Source organism: Mustela nigripes, chromosome 12 (assembly GCF_022355385.1).
Source record: "Mustela nigripes isolate SB6536 chromosome 12, MUSNIG.SB6536, whole genome shotgun sequence".
Taxonomy (NCBI): Eukaryota; Metazoa; Chordata; class Mammalia; order Carnivora; family Mustelidae; genus Mustela; species Mustela nigripes.
This window is the reverse complement of record NC_081568.1, coordinates 66,483,117-66,499,927: the sequence shown is the minus strand read 5'-3', so window position 1 is coordinate 66,499,927 and position 16,811 is coordinate 66,483,117. Positions and strand designations below refer to the sequence as shown.

Here is a 16,811-nt window from a genome sequence, read left to right as displayed (position 1 = left end):
AGACGGTCCTGAAAAGATAGCATTTTCTCCTACAACTGTACAGGCTGTTGGCCCTGGGCCCAGTCACTCTGCTCATGAAACCCTTTCTTGAGAGTCTAATCCAAGTGTGGATATGAAGTCCAGGAGTGGGAAATCACCACAAATCCCAGATTAATTGGACTTCAGAGAGACAGCTTTCTACGCCACGCCAAAACAGTTCATACTTAGAGTGCAAAATGAGTAGACTGAAGCTGGGCTCTCAACAGAGCCTCATTTATAGACCTCTTCCAATCCCTCCCGAATATTCTTTCTTCCCGTCCATGTTGCTGAAGTGATGAGGTACCCGAGCGCTGTTGTGAATGCTATTTGCTAGTTATTTCATGTCAGTCCCTTCGTTTCTCTTAGGTGTGAGTCTCACCAGTTTCATCCTTGCATGTCCTTGCATGTATAATAACTTGTGTGTGTGTGTGTGTGTGTGTGTGTGTGTGTGTGTGTTTATTTTTTTTTCCCCACACACAGATATTGATGAATGTAAGGTGATGCCAAATCTCTGTGCCAATGGTCAGTGCATCAATACCATGGGCTCATTCCGATGCTTCTGCAAGGTCGGCTACACGACAGACCTCAGCAGCACCTCGTGTGTAGGTACGTCTGGGGGTGGCCAACTGCTATTTCCTAGAGCCACTGCTGGCAGTGCGGTAGGTTACCATGGAGGGCCGCAATGTTCCTTATGCAGTTCCTTTCAGGTATGTGGTTCCTGGTATCATAGTAGTTGTCCTTGCCCAGTAAACTGCGACACAGAACTGTTCAGTTCATCAGGAAGTGTTCAGTCACGGAGTGTAAAACTACAAAATCTGCTTCACCAATTTATATTTTAATTTAAAATTAGAAGTGCACCTTCATTTGTCAGTCTCTTGATGAAAGAAGAGGGCTCCTGACGGTGAGGCTGTGTGTGAGTCTATGTAGGGAGAGCGCTTTTGTGCTTGTTCCTCATTGCTGGGTTTTTCATAAAATATACGAATGAAGCCTCCTGTAAAATTTGCAGTTGCAAAGCAGTGTCAGGACAGAATCCTTCTACATTTTTCACAATTTTTTTCTAATTTAACTTCTCACACCCACACTATTCTGTACCAGTTGAGGGCAAGGGGTGGGGAGCTTGCTTCTAAAGGGTCTTTCCAAAGCATTTGACTTAGTTTTCACTGAAGAAAAAGAAGTCTCTTCTCCATATTAATCAACTTGCATGATAGTCCATTAAAGTACCTATTTTAATAACAAACTCACCTGGCATGAAAAGGTTCAGAAAACCCAAACTGGCCCTTTGTAAGCATTTGACTCACTTGGCTGGGCATGAGAGTCCTTGAGAACAGGCTAGCATCACAAGCTTCTGGTGTGCTGGGGGCGTCCATCAGTGTCCTTCATGAGGAAATGGAGATTGTTTGCTGTCCATCAGTCCTTGCAGAGAATGCAAGGGAGGATGATTTGGGACGGTTATTTTGACTCGGGATGTGAGCAGAGTGTGTAGAATCTACAAGGCACCGTGCTATGTGCTGGGGCTCTGCTATCTGTGGGCTAAAAGAAAAGAGGGAGACGTTACTGAATGCTGTAAGGAGAAAGCTATGCACCAAGGGCTGCTTAGAAAGGTGCCGTGACCTCTGATCCAGTGACTTGGAGCCTGAGCCATCTTGCAGGGTGAGCGGAATGAAGTAAGGACCAGACAGAAGACAGAGGGCAAGAGACCCTCCTGACCATGTGTGTGTGCAGTGGAGCTGCCGGGCCAGGAGCAGCAAGGGCCTGACTTAGGGGCAGCAAGCCTGTGGGACCCCACGGTGCTCGGCATGTCAGTTCACAGTTATAAGAGGATATCTTCCAGATTCATATGTAAGAAGAAGCTCTTAATAAAATGATCCTTGGGGTGCCTGGGTGGCTCAGTGGGTTAAGCCGCTGCCTTCGGCTCAGGTCATGATCTCAGGGTCCTGGGATCGAGTCCCACATCGGGCTCTCTGCTCAGCAGGAAGCCTGCTTCCCTTCCTCTCTCTCTGCCTGCCTCTCTGCCTACTTGTGATCTCTCTCTCTCTCTGTCAAATAAATAAATAAATCTTTAAAAAAAAAAAAAAAGAAAATGATCCTTGTGGTAAACCAGAGTACATAAGGCTAAAGAATGCAGTGGGGTTTTTTGCCCCTGGACGTTACATGTATCCAGGAATCATAGATTGATCTACAAAGTAAATCTGTATGTTACTTTCAAGATAACTGCTGTGCATCATTTTCCCCTGGCGGTTTTTCCATTTTAAGTTGAAGCCAAAAGGGAAAAGATAAAGTAGGAACATGGAGGGAGGAAAGAAGCCAGTGGTTGCTTGAAACTAAAAACTGTAATCTTGACCTCACTTTCATTTAGATCTTGATGAATGTTCCCAGTCCCCGAAACCATGCAACTTCATCTGCAAAAACACAGAAGGGAGTTATCAATGCTCCTGTCCTCGGGGCTACGTCCTGCAAGAGGACGGAAAGACCTGCAAAGGTGAGGGACGCATCTTCACCATTCCTGACCCTCTTGTCTCCCTCCTTGCACATCCAAAGTCAGCTAGGGAGCTTTTCCAGCTGCATGGCCTTCATTAAGGAACATCTTCCTGGTGACCACTTGATGACTCAACAGAAAATTCTACCAGAGGACACATGGTAGGAGGCAGGGAGAATTAAAGCGCAAATCACAGCTGTTTCCTTCTTCTCTAACAGACCACACAAAATGACAATTAAATAAACTTATATAAAACAAAAAAATGTTAGGGAGGGAAGAGATTGAAACAAATAAGATTTCCTTTGCTGCTTATCTAAGATTTTATTTCTTCTCATCTGTCTTTATTACTTGACTGCAGAAGATTGAAAATGAATGGGTGAATTTCATTTTTTTGCACAGGTAGTATTAAAAGTAATTCTCAAACTAGACAGTGATGATAGCTCCCGCGCAAAACTCATGCATTTGGTTTTATCATAAACCTCTCCTGTATGGAATGAATGGATTGAGGAAATTCCTGTCTAGCTAAATGTTTGAAATACAAGTTATTTTTAAGAAGATGTAGTTTCATTTCCAAGGAATACCAAATAATAATAATAATTATTATTATAGCAAGCAGTACTGTTCACTTAGATCTTAGTGAACCGCTATGAGTCAGTTTAATTTTGCATGTTATGAGTGCAGACAGTGCATGTTTATTAAGCTTTAAAATAATGAGTGTTATAGTTTCTACATTTATTTAAATATATTCTCCCATATTAAGTTATAATCTCACCAGAATTATATTTCGAGTTTTCTATTAGTATAGTCCAAATACAAATTCCATTTATGACCAGAATCACAGATGCCATGTTTTTGCTTCCTCTGGTGTTTATGATGCTGTGTTCACTTGGAGCCTAAGAGCCTGACTCAGTGCTTGTTTTCAGACCTTCATCAGTTTCCAGCTTCTGTTTTATTTTTATTTAACCTGCCCCCGCAACTGTTCTCACAGTGAATACCCTAAGGTTCTAATTCTTGCATTTAGTGCACAGTGAAGTACTGGCTGGTCACTTACTCCTCTGCTCGCCCTATGCATTATGGGAGTCTTGTAATGCTTCCAGCAGAACTCTACACGAAATAGCCCCAAACAGAACATGTCCACATCCTGTGGCTTCTTGAGAGGGAAGGCAGGGCCAGGTAACTCTGCACTTCTTTTTCACTGACCTCTCTTTCACCTCAGACCTTGATGAATGTCAGACCAAACAGCACAACTGCCAGTTCCTCTGTGTCAACACACTGGGAGGTTTTACCTGCAAATGTCCGCCTGGTTTCACCCAGCACCATACGGCCTGTATTGGTAAGACACACTGCATGTGGGAAGATTTGCTAATTATGGGTACATGCATAAGAAGTGTACTTAAAATGGTAGACTGTTGAATGGCTCCATACTTCATTTAGAACTGCTAGGTCATGATTACTGGTCTAGAAATAATATAGGTGTTTTTCATAAGAATTGTATCCAAAGGCAAAAATACATGAAGTCCAAGCTTATTTATGATCCAAGCACATAGACGGTAGGTATATTCCAAACAGGACCTTTAGGTTGCATTCTAAATATAACCATGTGTTTTCAGACTAAGTATAAATAAAGGTTCATTGTGATTTAGAACATGCTAATGAACATGGTGGGTTATTTTATGTTAGAAGACACACATATGTTAAGAGAGTTTCAGTCTGCATTGTCAAAAACCCAAGTCCTCAGTTGACCCAAGATATGTTCTAATTTCACCTCTCTTGAAATACTTTTTTTTTCTTTGCCACTTTTGCCTCTAACCTGAGAGTGAATCCTGGCATAGATTTCCCTCAGGTTTTCACATCTTGAACTTGGGTTTTCATGCCTCACTTTGCATTTCGTGTAGTGAAATCTGAGTCATATAATGACTGGGAAGCTTGACATTCCTCCTTCCTCTTTTGCTAGACAACAATGAATGTGGGTCTCAGCCTTCACTTTGTGGAGCAAAGGGAATCTGTCAGAACACGCCTGGAAGTTTCAGCTGTGAATGCCAAAGAGGGTTCTCTCTCGATGCCACTGGACTAAACTGTGAAGGTGAGTTTATCTGCTAAAAAATCCTTAAAATAATACAGCAAACTATTTTCTTTTAACTTGCAAGCCACCAAATGAGAAATGAGGTCATCTCAAAAAGAAAAAGGTATTTAACAAAATAGAACTCAGCAAAATAGAACTTGATTTTTGTTTATACGTTTTCATATATCATTTTGGGGGTAGAGGAAAACTTGAACGTGATAGAACAAAAATTCTATATGAACTGGCTATTAAAGTAACTGGAGTCTTTGCCTAATTACTGATGCAAAAAAAAAAAAAAAAAAAAGCTGAAAAGGAATTCTGTACCGTAGTGTACAGGTACATCCAAAAAAAATGGACTTTTTTCCATGATAACTAAATGTGTGAAAGTTAAGTGTAAGAAAAGAAACAGTTATCAAAGAGAATTGTAAAATATATGAAAGCTCTGGGGAAAGTGATAGCTGTTTCCATTTTATTTGTTCCAAAACTCCTCCTATTTACTCTGTTCTCTAAAAATGGGCATTTTCTGTTAAGCCACCCACCCTCACAATAGGTATTTCCTGCAAAGTCAAAGAAACATTTAACTGGGAATAAAATAAGAATCTATCTATACTCAACAAAATATTATACTGTTCTCCAATATTTCCACTGCAAGGGCTAATATAGTAGAATTGGTATCTTTTACAAAACACCCATGCCAGAAATTATAAGACTCTGTACATTCCCTTATGCTTTTATAAACTATTGCAATTTAAGTCCTTAATTGATTTTAGTGCCCCTTTATTATTCTTTGGGATTTATGATTCTGGATTCTAGAAATATATTCAGGGTTTTTAATATACTCTTTTTAAGAAGTATAAGACATGTATAAATCTAATTTGTAGCCAAGAAAAGTTCAGTTTTAAAGATTTCCATTTTAACATTTTATATTTGAAGTCCTTGAGACTTCTAAAGTATTCTGAACATACAGCTGCTTGCCACGTGTAAGTTCAGCCTGTGACCATCCACATAAGATACCATTTATTAATTAGCCATATAAATTTGTTATATACACCTCAAACATGCCAATTTTATATCATTCTTTATGAGTAGATTTCAAAGTCCCAGTTGTCATTCCAAAAGAGTACGCATGTGTGGACAAAGAAATTTTTCCATATGTTGTAATAATACCACATCATATCTAAAAATAATATATTTAAATACTTAAATTTTTCATCTAATTAATGTCAAATGTAATAAAATTTTTTGCATGCAAAACAATTATACATTTTAGATATCTCTGTAGTGCTTATATCCTCCCAAACATGAAGATTTTTATTAAGATTTATTTACTTACTTACTTACTTATTTTAGAGCATGAGTGGGTTATTGACTCTTGGTTTTGGCTTAGGTTGTTATCTCAGGATCATGAGATTGAGCCCCACATCGGACTCTGTGCTTAGTGGGAAGTCTGCTTGAGATTCTGTCTCCCTCTCTCTCTACCCTTCCCCACCTCTCTTAAATAAATAAATCTTAAAAAAAAAAATAGAATAAAGTGGGTTCTTCTCTCAGAAACATTGTTTGTATCGCCACGGGCTAATAACCATGTGACTTGAAAAAACTGACAGCCTCTCTGTGTGTCTTGTTTATCAGTTCCCCTGATAATAGTTAACACAGGTTGTGTTTGGAGGGCATTTAAGAACAGTAGAGGAAAGGAAAGGGGGTGCATAAGTATCTTGCTGGGATTGTTTTTGCAGATGTGGATGAATGTGATGGAAACCACAGGTGCCAACATGGCTGCCAGAACATCCTGGGAGGCTACAGGTGTGGCTGTCCTCAAGGGTATATTCAGCATTACCAGTGGAATCAGTGTGTTGGTGAGTTCTCACTTGTTACATAGCATCTGCTTTCTTACTTTAAAGTATCTGTGTAAGATGAACAAATAATAAAGGTATTGATGTTTCAGTGTAGCCTCTGAATCCTAGAACTTTAACACCAGTCCTCTGGACAGATGCATGGGGCTCTGTGACACTAGTCTACTTGTGTATGTTTGAAAATAACCAGCATAAAAATGTTGTTTTAAGTACCCCAAAGGGAACTCAACTGGAGCTTTTATAATTACAATTTCCTACTGGATGTAATTTTAACTTTCTGAAGATGGTGTCAAGATTCATCATCTTTATTTGCTAAGGTCTGGGGATTTTCATCATTAATTTCTTAACTTTAGATTTTGGGTTGAAGAATTGCCCATCCATCTCCCTCATAAGTCCTACATCTAAATGAATTCAGATCAGCTTAATAAGGACTGTCCATCTGTGCTTTCCAGTTACATACATTTAATGAAGAAGGCTATCTGAAGGTAGAAAAGGTAACTACTTACAGCTAATTCTGTTGAATTGAATTTGTCTCTAGACAAAAGTGTTTGTAAAATAAAGTCTCTAGGCTCTCAACCCTGTTCCTGGCATTGATAACAGTCAATGGAAATTCTCCTTTAAGAGAGAGCCTGATCAAAGAAAACATTATTCTGTGCTTGAATAGCCAGCTGATGTACTTAGCAGAGGCCTGATTTCTTGGCTCCGTCTGAGTGCCCTCAGCAGATGCCCCAACAGCAAAGCCTGAAGGGGAATCGAGGTCCTGAGGCAGCCGCTGGGGTGCTCTCCTGTGCCTCTACCATGATTTCAGTTACCCCACGTGTTTCTTCACTGTGAGCATCCACTTGATAAATTAATCTGATTTTATCCTTTGTGGTCTTCTCAAAAGAAATTTCTAATGACAGTTTAGTGAATGGAGGAGAGAAAATCAAGCTGAATTTCAAAGGAGGGAAACCAGCTTGGTGAAAGCCACAGAGAGGCTGTGGTCTTGGGCGAAGCCAAAGACAGATGCTCCATCAGCCCATGAATAGATGCTCGTGCAGGGAAATGCAGAAACCATTCGTGATCAAGAAGTTAGGGACACAGTTTCCAAGGGTTGTCAGAATGATGAGTTAGGCAGTCAATCAGAATGATTGGTGGGGTCACTTCTTTTTTTCTTCACACACAAAAATGCTGCCCAAGTCCTTATGTCCGGATTGATTTATAAACAGAGGCAAAGTATAGGCACACTCTTGACTATATAGAGATCAGTGCATTTGTAGACAGCTGTTGAAACAGTGTAAAATAATTATATTTTTACTAAATATAACTGTTTACTAAAGTGGAGGGTCTCTTATTTTATAGATAATATGGACTTTTTGGTTAATTCTATGGCTCTTAAAGCAAAAGAATGATCTAATATTTCACAGGTGTCAGCTTATTAAATAGAATTCTCATTTTTGAAATGTTCCTAAGTATAAATAAGAGCACCTATGGAATATCAGCTCAGTTTCCAAGTTTTTAAGTTTTCTGGAGCTTCTGCCTGTGAACATCTGGTGCAAAAACAGCTGTAAAGGTTTTCACTAAATTGGTCTGATTTTAAAATTAAGGCTGCTGCTACATCCTAATTCCCCTTTGAGGGATTCTCTGAATAGGCATTTCAGCAAGGCCATCACCCCCCCAGCAGCTCACATAGTGTCAGGGCAGGGATTTACTTGGAAAGGTTCTAGATTCATCTGTGCAGGGTTGAGGAATCTAACTGGCCCTGACTTTAATTGCTGACTTCCTTGCTTTGAACCCTACATAATTCCCAATTTTAACCCAACTATATGGCAGGGATAGAATTAAACCATCAGGAATGAATAAAAGCAACAGGTTATCAAAAGAACAAGAATCCTGACAAAATACAACTTGAAAGGCCACAAATTATTTTTATCTGTTACTGCATATGTGAATATCATTACTCATTTCATATGCTTGAGGGGGGAAATGCAGAATGAACTCTTTCAGATTTATCTGAATTCCCTTCGTAAATGGACAAAACTGTTCAGAGTCGATGCATCAGATAGTTTAATATTAAATTATTAATACTACTGCCAACTTAAAGAAAATGACAGTTTTTTTGTGTTAATACTGAAAAAAGGTTTTAATTCAAATCAATACTTAAAAATGTTTCTGATCACTTGCCAGAGAATATTTATAACACTCTGGTATATAGGCTATAGAGTTTCTCAGATGTTTACAAACATTGTAATTATTCAAAATTGAAAATAAGTATTACCCTTTGCATATAAAGAAAAATTTTTTATTAGGGAAGTTTTTGGTTATGTAGTGTTCACTAACTTCCAGTTGCTTCTAGGCTCACTTCAAAATAATTTGATACAGCTTAGTGAAGCATAAATCAGCTCAAAATATGTATCAAACATGAACGTATTTTCAAAGTGAGATGACCAGAGTCCATAAAAATATACCACAATGTACATTTGTAACATACAAATATGAAGTGCTTCATGGTGCTTACAGAAACAGTACACATTTTTAAATGTTCTTGTCAGTAGTATGTAAATACTATTTATTCAGTTGGTTTTACAGATAATTTTTCTACCTAACAAATGTCTAATACCATATTCATAGCAGGATTATTTTGTTAAATTATAACCTAATTTGCATTCTGTTACAAGAGAAATACTGGATATAAATGTCAGAGTTAATGATTAGAGCAGATAAGCCTCTGTGGCAGAATGCCAAGTCTTTTGTGTTTAGAAATAAAACAGCAGTTATGTCTGTGTCATAGGCAACCTAGTGATTAAGAATTCATTAAATACTTTCTCCTGATGAAATGAAGACTGAGAACTTGTACATATTAGGTAATCATCACAGGTTTAGATCGAGAATTCTCTATTTTGTTGGCCTGATTTAATTGTGAAACTACAATGATGACACAAATGTTGCCGCATAATGTCTGCCCTTTCGGTAACCCACGTGCTGAACTTCATGAGCTCCAGGTTCCTGCAAGAGGCCCCAGCTGCACAGAGACCCCATCTGCACCCTCCATAGGCTCCCTGAGTGGCTGCACGGAGGCCCTTCCCTCCAGTTGCCGTGTCCTCTCCTTACACATGGACCATGTCCCCACGGGGGCTGAAACACAAACTTGTCACATCCTAGGTCAGCAGACACACTTTGTTCCAGGGGAGTCCCAGGAATCAGTGAGAATTCCACGGAATAGATGGGACTTGTGCCCAGGGTGGAAACTGGATTATAAGAAAGCTCAAAGGAGTCAAGCCACATGCTCTCTATCAGCCAGACAGTTAAGAGCAAAATTGTCATCTCCCAAGTTAAAAGCACAAGCAGGCTTTGATGTTGTTAAAATATTAGCAACTGAAAGTATAACCTGTAATTATCCTGCAAGAATTTATAGTGTAAGGTTATTAAACAGGTAAAACTGATGTCAACTTGATGCCCAGATGCAGAACTCTCTCAGAAGACACATTCTGCCCCTAATAGGTTCTCAGTAGTTAAAAGCATACGAGATTTTTGGTTCAGTCGATCCACTTAAATAATGCTTTTCTCAGTTATTTTAATTCAGACTATTTAAATATTTATATATATTTTTCTCCCCATATAGAATGAATTTGGAAATTGCTGGGAGAATATACATGTACCCAGATATAGGTTTTTTTTTTTTTTTAATCGAGGCAGAACTCACAGACCAGAAAATTCATTATTTCAAAATGCAAAGAGTTCAGTGGTGTCTAGTATATTCTCACCAGAGTTTGCAGCCATCAACACATTTTCATTGCTCCAGAAAGAAACACCATACCCATAAGCAGATATCTCCATTTCCCCATCCCTGTAGCTCCTGGAAAATAGTAATCTACTTTCTAGCTCCATGGATCTGAGATTCACGCTTTTGAAGTAACCTTCAGTTCAGAGAATATAAAAGTTATTCAGTAGACAGACTGCAAAGGTCTGTCCCCAAGGACTTCCATTGTATTGAGAAACAGCACAAACAGAAAATATAAAAGGGTAGGGCAAGGCTTTTTTAAAGCTGTAATTTAGGCGGATTTGTTGGGATTTGGTGGTTTGGGTTTTGTTTTTGTTTTGGGGATTTTTTTTTTTTTTTACTTTTATATGCTTTTGCCAATCAGCCATCAGGGTAAACATTTTTTAAATGTTTTAAATATCTAGAGATATTTCTCTATAAAACCATCAAGATTGTGAGACTGGGCCTCTTTGCCCCCAACATAAGAGTCTCTTCCTTTGTGCTCCTAGACGAGAACGAATGTTCCAACCCCAGTGCCTGCGGCTCTGCTTCCTGCTACAACACCCTGGGGGGCTACAAGTGTGTCTGCCCCTCAGGATTCTCCTTCGACCAGTTCTCCAGTGCCTGCCACGACGTCAATGAGTGCTCGTCCTCCAAGAACCCATGCAATTACGGCTGCTCTAACACGGAAGGGGGCTACCTCTGTGGCTGCCCGCCCGGGTACTACAGAGTGGGACAGGGGTAAGGCCGCCACCCCACTGCCTCGCACACAGGGAAGCAGAAAAGCGGACAGGGATGAAAAGCCCAGGAGAACAAGCACTGCTCAGAGGACTTAGGGTATGGGAAGAAGCACCACCGGGAAGGCCCCTGGTTAGGTCAGCGCAGCAGGACCGCTGCCTCTATGGTGTCTGTGAGACTACCTTTTATTATATAGGTAGCACTCTCCTGCCCCTTGACACAGCCTGAATTGACTCAGATACCTCAAGGCCAGAGACAGGTCAGTGTTGAAAATGCGGCTCCCTTGTTGTTGCTGACACCTGGGTTCTTAAAGTTCAAGTAGAAATGGCTATGCCCCAGCTTTTTCTATGAATTGCGGCAAGTGCTTGCCCAGCGGTCCCCAAGGAAGGAGCCTGTCCCTCCCTCCGCTCCTCTAGCTTTACACTCACAGAGAGGATGGGCCTAGTTCCTGTGGTGCCATCTCCACCGGGCTGGCTTTCTTCCAGCAAAGGGCCCTCCCCCAAGTGAGCTGTCTCAAGGGCCGCTGGCTGCAGCGGAGGTGCAGGCGGCCTGCATCCTTCCGCCAGGCAGCTGGCTCTCCCAGCACAGAAGACAGGAACTGACGAGTCAGTCAGGGTCATCTTCCCCAGAAGGAGCAGTGAATGAGTCAGGCACTTAGGGGAAGGAACACATCTGTCTACCACTGGTACCTCATAGTGCTTGAAACCCAAGTCTTGGTCCAGATAAGTGTCCTTCAGAGCCAACATAGTGAGTCTCACTGTCTGTAATGGGAGCTCAGAAACCGCAAGAGCTGCAGAAGCGAGCTCTCTTGAGAGCATAAGCACAGGTATCAGACTTACAAAGCAACAGAAATTCTTTTTTAACTTCTTGATTTAACTACACCTGAGTGCTTCAGTCGAATTAGGATTGAAAACTGGAGAAGCCTGGAGATACTCTCAAGAATTCTGATGTTCAGAATGAGGGAGAATCTCATGCTTCAAGTGTCAAAGGAAAGAGTTACCAGGAGTATTAGGTTTTCCTGTTTGTGAGTTTACAGTTCGCGTTGTTGGTTTCTTGTCTCCAAGAAGTCTCTGCTCTACCACTGGAAAACCACAGTCACAGTTAAAGGTGAAGTCTAACCATGCCTTGCTTCTTTTTGCCCATAGCCACTGTGTCTCAGGAATGGGATTTAACAAAGGGCAGTACCTGTCCCTGGATGCAGAGGTCGACGAGGAAAATGCTCTGTCCCCAGAAGCATGCTATGAGTGTAAAATCAATGGCTACTCTAAGAAAGATGGCAGACAGAAGAGAAGTGTTGGGGAACCCGAACCCACTGCTGTGAGTAAACCTCTGTCTTCAGAAGATTTTATCCTTAAGCAGGAACATGTACACACAGTCAACTTTTCCATCAGTTTCAGCCTCACTGAGGTTACAGCTTTCTTGTAATGTTATAACTAAATTCACAGACACAATATGGCAGAGAAAGATTACAATTAATGGCATTATTAGCTCAGAACACAAGGACAGGGGGAAAAAAAAACTTAAAGATTCATAGTTTCAGATCTGTGTTTTTGTCCTGACAAGAAAACTGAGTTGACACTGTGAAGTACCTGGAACAGTGCCTGGCATATTAGTAAATGTCACCAAGTAACACCTAGTATCCAACGATGTTGGTGATTTTCCCAAAAATCAGCCATAGCACCACCCTCTGCAAAATTGCGCTCCTCCCCCCCCCCCCCCGCCTCCCCTCAGAAAACAATCCTGGGCAACAACTAGCTGGCTATGTGAGTTGGGTGACTTGCTTCATCTTTCTGGGCCTCTAAAAATTCCCTCATCTGTAAGGCTAGATTTCCCTAGCCAAAATGTGTGTGGTTTTATTTTGTAATAGTAAACAGGCCAGTATTAGATTAAGTTGACTGAGGTACCAACTGTTTAAATAGGGCGATTAAGATATCCATCAAATACCCCTTGACTACAAATCCAGAAATTTTGCTTATGAAAAACTCCCACTGTGATACTGGAGACAGGATTCTGTCTGATCACAGATGGGCACTTTTTTTTTTTTTTTTTAACAATTTTATCTACCTACCTATCTACCTGTTTTTTTGTCTGTGAAAGCGAGAATGTGTACCCAAGTGTGTAGAGGCGCAGAGGGCAGGTAGAGACAGAATTTCAAGCAGAGCTCAATGTGGGGCTCGATCTCAGACCTTGAGATCATGACCTGAGCCAAAATCAAGAGTCAGACCGTTAACCAACTGAGCCACCCAGGCACCCCAGTAGGCACTTATGTGCCAGCAGAGCCAAGTTCTTACTTTAAAGGTATCCACTCAAAGCTTTGGATTTTTGCTTGTCTTACAAATAGCATTCTAGGGGCACCTGGGTGGCACAATCAGTTAAGCAGCTGACTCTTAGTTCCGGCTTGGGTCATGATCTCAGGGTTCTAGGATGGAGCCCCATATCCAGCTCTGTGCTCGGCATGGAATCTGCCTCAGGATTCTGTATCTCCATCTCCCTCTGCCCCTCCGCCTGCTTGCTTGTGCCCTCTATCTCTCTAAAATAAATCCTTAAAAAATAATAATAAAATAGCATTTTAAAACCTCCCACTCTTCTGACCAAGTGAGACTTGGTTTATCTGGGACCTGCCGTACTGGTTTTTTTACCAAAGCTGATTCAAACCCAAGCCCAGGACTCTGCAGGTCCCTATGTCTTCACTAATGGCTCCCTGTAAACACACCCCACTCATGGCTATGAGGGCCTTATAAATCAAGCCAGGCTTTCAGAGGCCAGATTGCTCTGGGGATCATCCCTACCGTTGGCTAAGAGCCACACTTTGAAATTAGACTCCAGCTAAAATATATGTGTGTGTATATATACACACACACACACACACACACACACACACAATCACCTCTTAAATTATTTTTATCTATATCTATATTTTAGATATTATATATTATATTTAAACTATATTATATTTTTCTATATATATACACAATCACTTCTTAAATTATTTTTTCATCAATAAGCTTGTTATTCCATAAACTCTTCAACAGTATTTTACAGTGTGAAGCTCTCTGTAGGCTCAGCCCTGTCACCGGACCTGGGTCAGGTGCATGAGAGGCTGTACAGATCTCCAGATTGCACTCTGTGGAACCGACCTTGCCCCCAGCTGCCAGGGCCTCGCAGGAGCCTCCCTGTACAATCACTCGTGATGCGGAGAGCACAGAGTTGTCCTCCTGGCCACAGCCCCAGCAGAAAACCCCTCCCCGTCCTCTGCGTGTGCCTTAGAATTTCTTCCCACGTCCTCTCCTTCTCTTTCTCCAGGTTGAACACATTAGCCTGGACAGTGTTGACATGGACAGTCCCATGAAAATGAAGTTCAACCTCTCTGGCCTTGGCTCGAAGGAGCACATCCTAGAACTCATGCCAGCCATCGAGCCCCTCAACAACCACATCCGCTATATCATCTCCCAAGGGAACGACGAGGGGATCTTCCGCATCCACCAGAGAAACGGGCTCAGCTACTTGCACACGGCCAAGAGGAAGCTTGCGCCCGGCACGTACACACTGGAAATCACTAGCATCCCTCTCTACAAGAAGAAGGAGCTTAAGAAACTGGAAGACCGAAATGAGGATGACTACCTCCTAGGGGAGCTCGGGGAGGCTCTCAGAATGAGGCTGCAGATCCAGCTCTATTAACCCTTTACAGACTTGGCTCCAGGCTCCAGTCCCTGCACAGCCAGCCTGCAGCAGCCTCGGAAAAATCAGCGATTAACTGCAAAGAGGGGGAAAAAAGACTTTTGTTTCTTTCCTCCCTGTCTCAGACTGCAGAAAGTTGACCCTCACAGGGAGGGGTAATTGAGACTCTGGTATGGCCAAAGATTTGAGTACAAAGGCAACCGTGGTTACTGTATTTTTTATATAACTTCACTTTAAAATATATTAAAAGAAAACTAAAACTAAATGTTCAAGAGATCAGCATATGGCACTAAATGCACAAAAATAATGTGAGCTTTTTTTTTTTTTTTCCTGTTAGCAGTCTGTAACACTTTGGGTATTTTGCTATAGTTGCTAATTAAAAAAAATATAGATGTTTATTTATTTTTAATGCAGTAATATATGGAGAAATGAACAAACTATGTAAACAAAAAGGGAAACTCACTTGTTTTTCTTTAGATTTATAAATTTGAGCTATTTCTTTTAGAGGTGCTTTTTAAAAAATCCAGTAGATTCAAGAGAGGTTTCCTTTTGGTTTTCTGCCAGGGGTCCAACTGGTACCCATCTGATGATTTTTAAAGAAAGCCTCCCAGAGCTGTAAGGGCAGCATAATCAATAACTTAAAAGACGGCCAAGTCATGAGATCCTTCAGAAAGGAGATCAAAGCCAGAGCAGCTCGCGGTGACGATCGTTCCCATCACCAGACACACACCAGGCAACCGAAGATGAAGCACAACCACTGTAGCAAAATACCTTGACTGCTTGTGAGACCAGTAGCGTTGCAGGCCAAACCGTACTGTATTTCCTTCATATAACCTCAAGGAAGCACATGTGCTCCCCACAACACCTCATTCCTATCCAGGGTGGGCCGCGCTCCCGCGGCACCGGAGGCCGCCGAGGCGCGGCCAGTCCTCTGCCAAGGAACGCCTGGCGTTCTGTAGTGTTTGGTGCTGTCTTAGATTAATGGTGCATTTATTATGTTCAAGCTGTTTCAGGATTGCCATATGTGCAAACAAATCATGCAGTACAGCCGAGGAATATATGTTGTTGTTGTTTTTTTTAAATCCATTTTTTTTAGAATTTTCATTAATACTGTAGTTATACACCATATGCCTCATTTTATCATAGCCTATTGTGTATGAGAGATGTTTGTACAATGAATTGATGTTTAGTTTGCTTTAGTCATTTGAAGAGATTCTGTACCAGGACGTGCTGATAGAAGAACGTCCCCGTGTACTTCTCAACCCAAGAACCTGTCCCTGGACCAGTGACCAAACCTCATATGTGAAATGGCCAAAGCGCGTGCAGGCTCCAGGTTGCTCCTCTCACACCTGTGCTGACCAAAGATTCATAACCAATTTATATCCAGTTGGGGGTTTTGTTTTGTTTTTTTAATACCTAAAAAAAGAAACAGTGTAAATTTGTAATCAAGTGTTTGTGAGGAAAAACTTATGGTTTTTGGTTTTGTTTGTTTTTGTAGTTCTGTGTATCAAATATGACACTTTTCTTGCAATAAAGCTTATTTTGGGGTAGTTTGCTGGCTGAGTTTTATGAGACTATAACCTTCACTGTGTTGGTGGGAAGCGCTAGGGGTTTTGCCTACGGAGACCTGTAGGAAAGTGCCAGAAAGAGAGCCAGCCACAGTTACAGAAAAATGAGAGAATGCTGTCCAGTCTGTGACAAGGAGTGTTCAAGTGACAATGACAATGTAAAGTCCTCTTCAGGTAGAAGGACAAAAATCAAGGCAGTAGCTCATTCCCTTCCCCCACAGATTCTAAGATGCCTTGGAGCCCCCCATCTTTCTAGAGACCTGAGAATCCCTTCATGTCATCCCCATGTAGGCTCTGAGGATCACTGTATTAAAGCAGCTGTAAGGAAGTATAACATTCTCCAAGGCTTTCTTTTTTAAGGCTTTTCCTGAGCTTGAGTTTTTAAGCAACAGTACTTAGCATCCCCGAGGCCAAATGGCATCTCCGCATCCACAAGAATCCAGAGCTTCCCAGCTCTTGCAGCATTAGACTTCCTCAGTGGGTAAGGGGCTAAATATGACAACTGACTTAACTGAAACCCCCACCTTTTTTTTTTTCCTGATGCACTGTTGACATGAGCACAGAAATGTCTTATAAGTCAGTTCAATGCAAAGTTTGAGAATCTATACACTCAACTTACTCATCTAGGGGATGAGAAAACAAGGAAATACCATGACTGGTCTCAATACTGTCCTCTGCCTAT

The 16,811-nt window shown here is 41.3% G+C and overlaps 1 protein-coding gene across 1 annotated transcript in view; it reads left to right on the top strand.

Annotated features, from left to right (window-relative positions):
* FBN2 (fibrillin 2) overlaps window positions 1–16,101 on the top strand; it is a 250,558-nt gene extending 234,457 nt beyond the window's left edge. Inside the window, exons 57-64 of the mRNA XM_059417490.1 lie at window positions 499–624; window positions 2,375–2,497; window positions 3,711–3,827; window positions 4,449–4,577; window positions 6,290–6,409; window positions 10,655–10,886; window positions 12,029–12,200; window positions 14,187–16,101. Of these exons, the coding sequence (XP_059273473.1) occupies window positions 499–624; window positions 2,375–2,497; window positions 3,711–3,827; window positions 4,449–4,577; window positions 6,290–6,409; window positions 10,655–10,886; window positions 12,029–12,200; window positions 14,187–14,561 (1,394 nt within the window). The 3' untranslated portion in view covers window positions 14,562–16,101. The remainder of the gene's footprint in view (window positions 1–498; window positions 625–2,374; window positions 2,498–3,710; window positions 3,828–4,448; window positions 4,578–6,289; window positions 6,410–10,654; window positions 10,887–12,028; window positions 12,201–14,186) is intronic.
* Window positions 16,102–16,811: the final 710 nt, after the last annotated feature.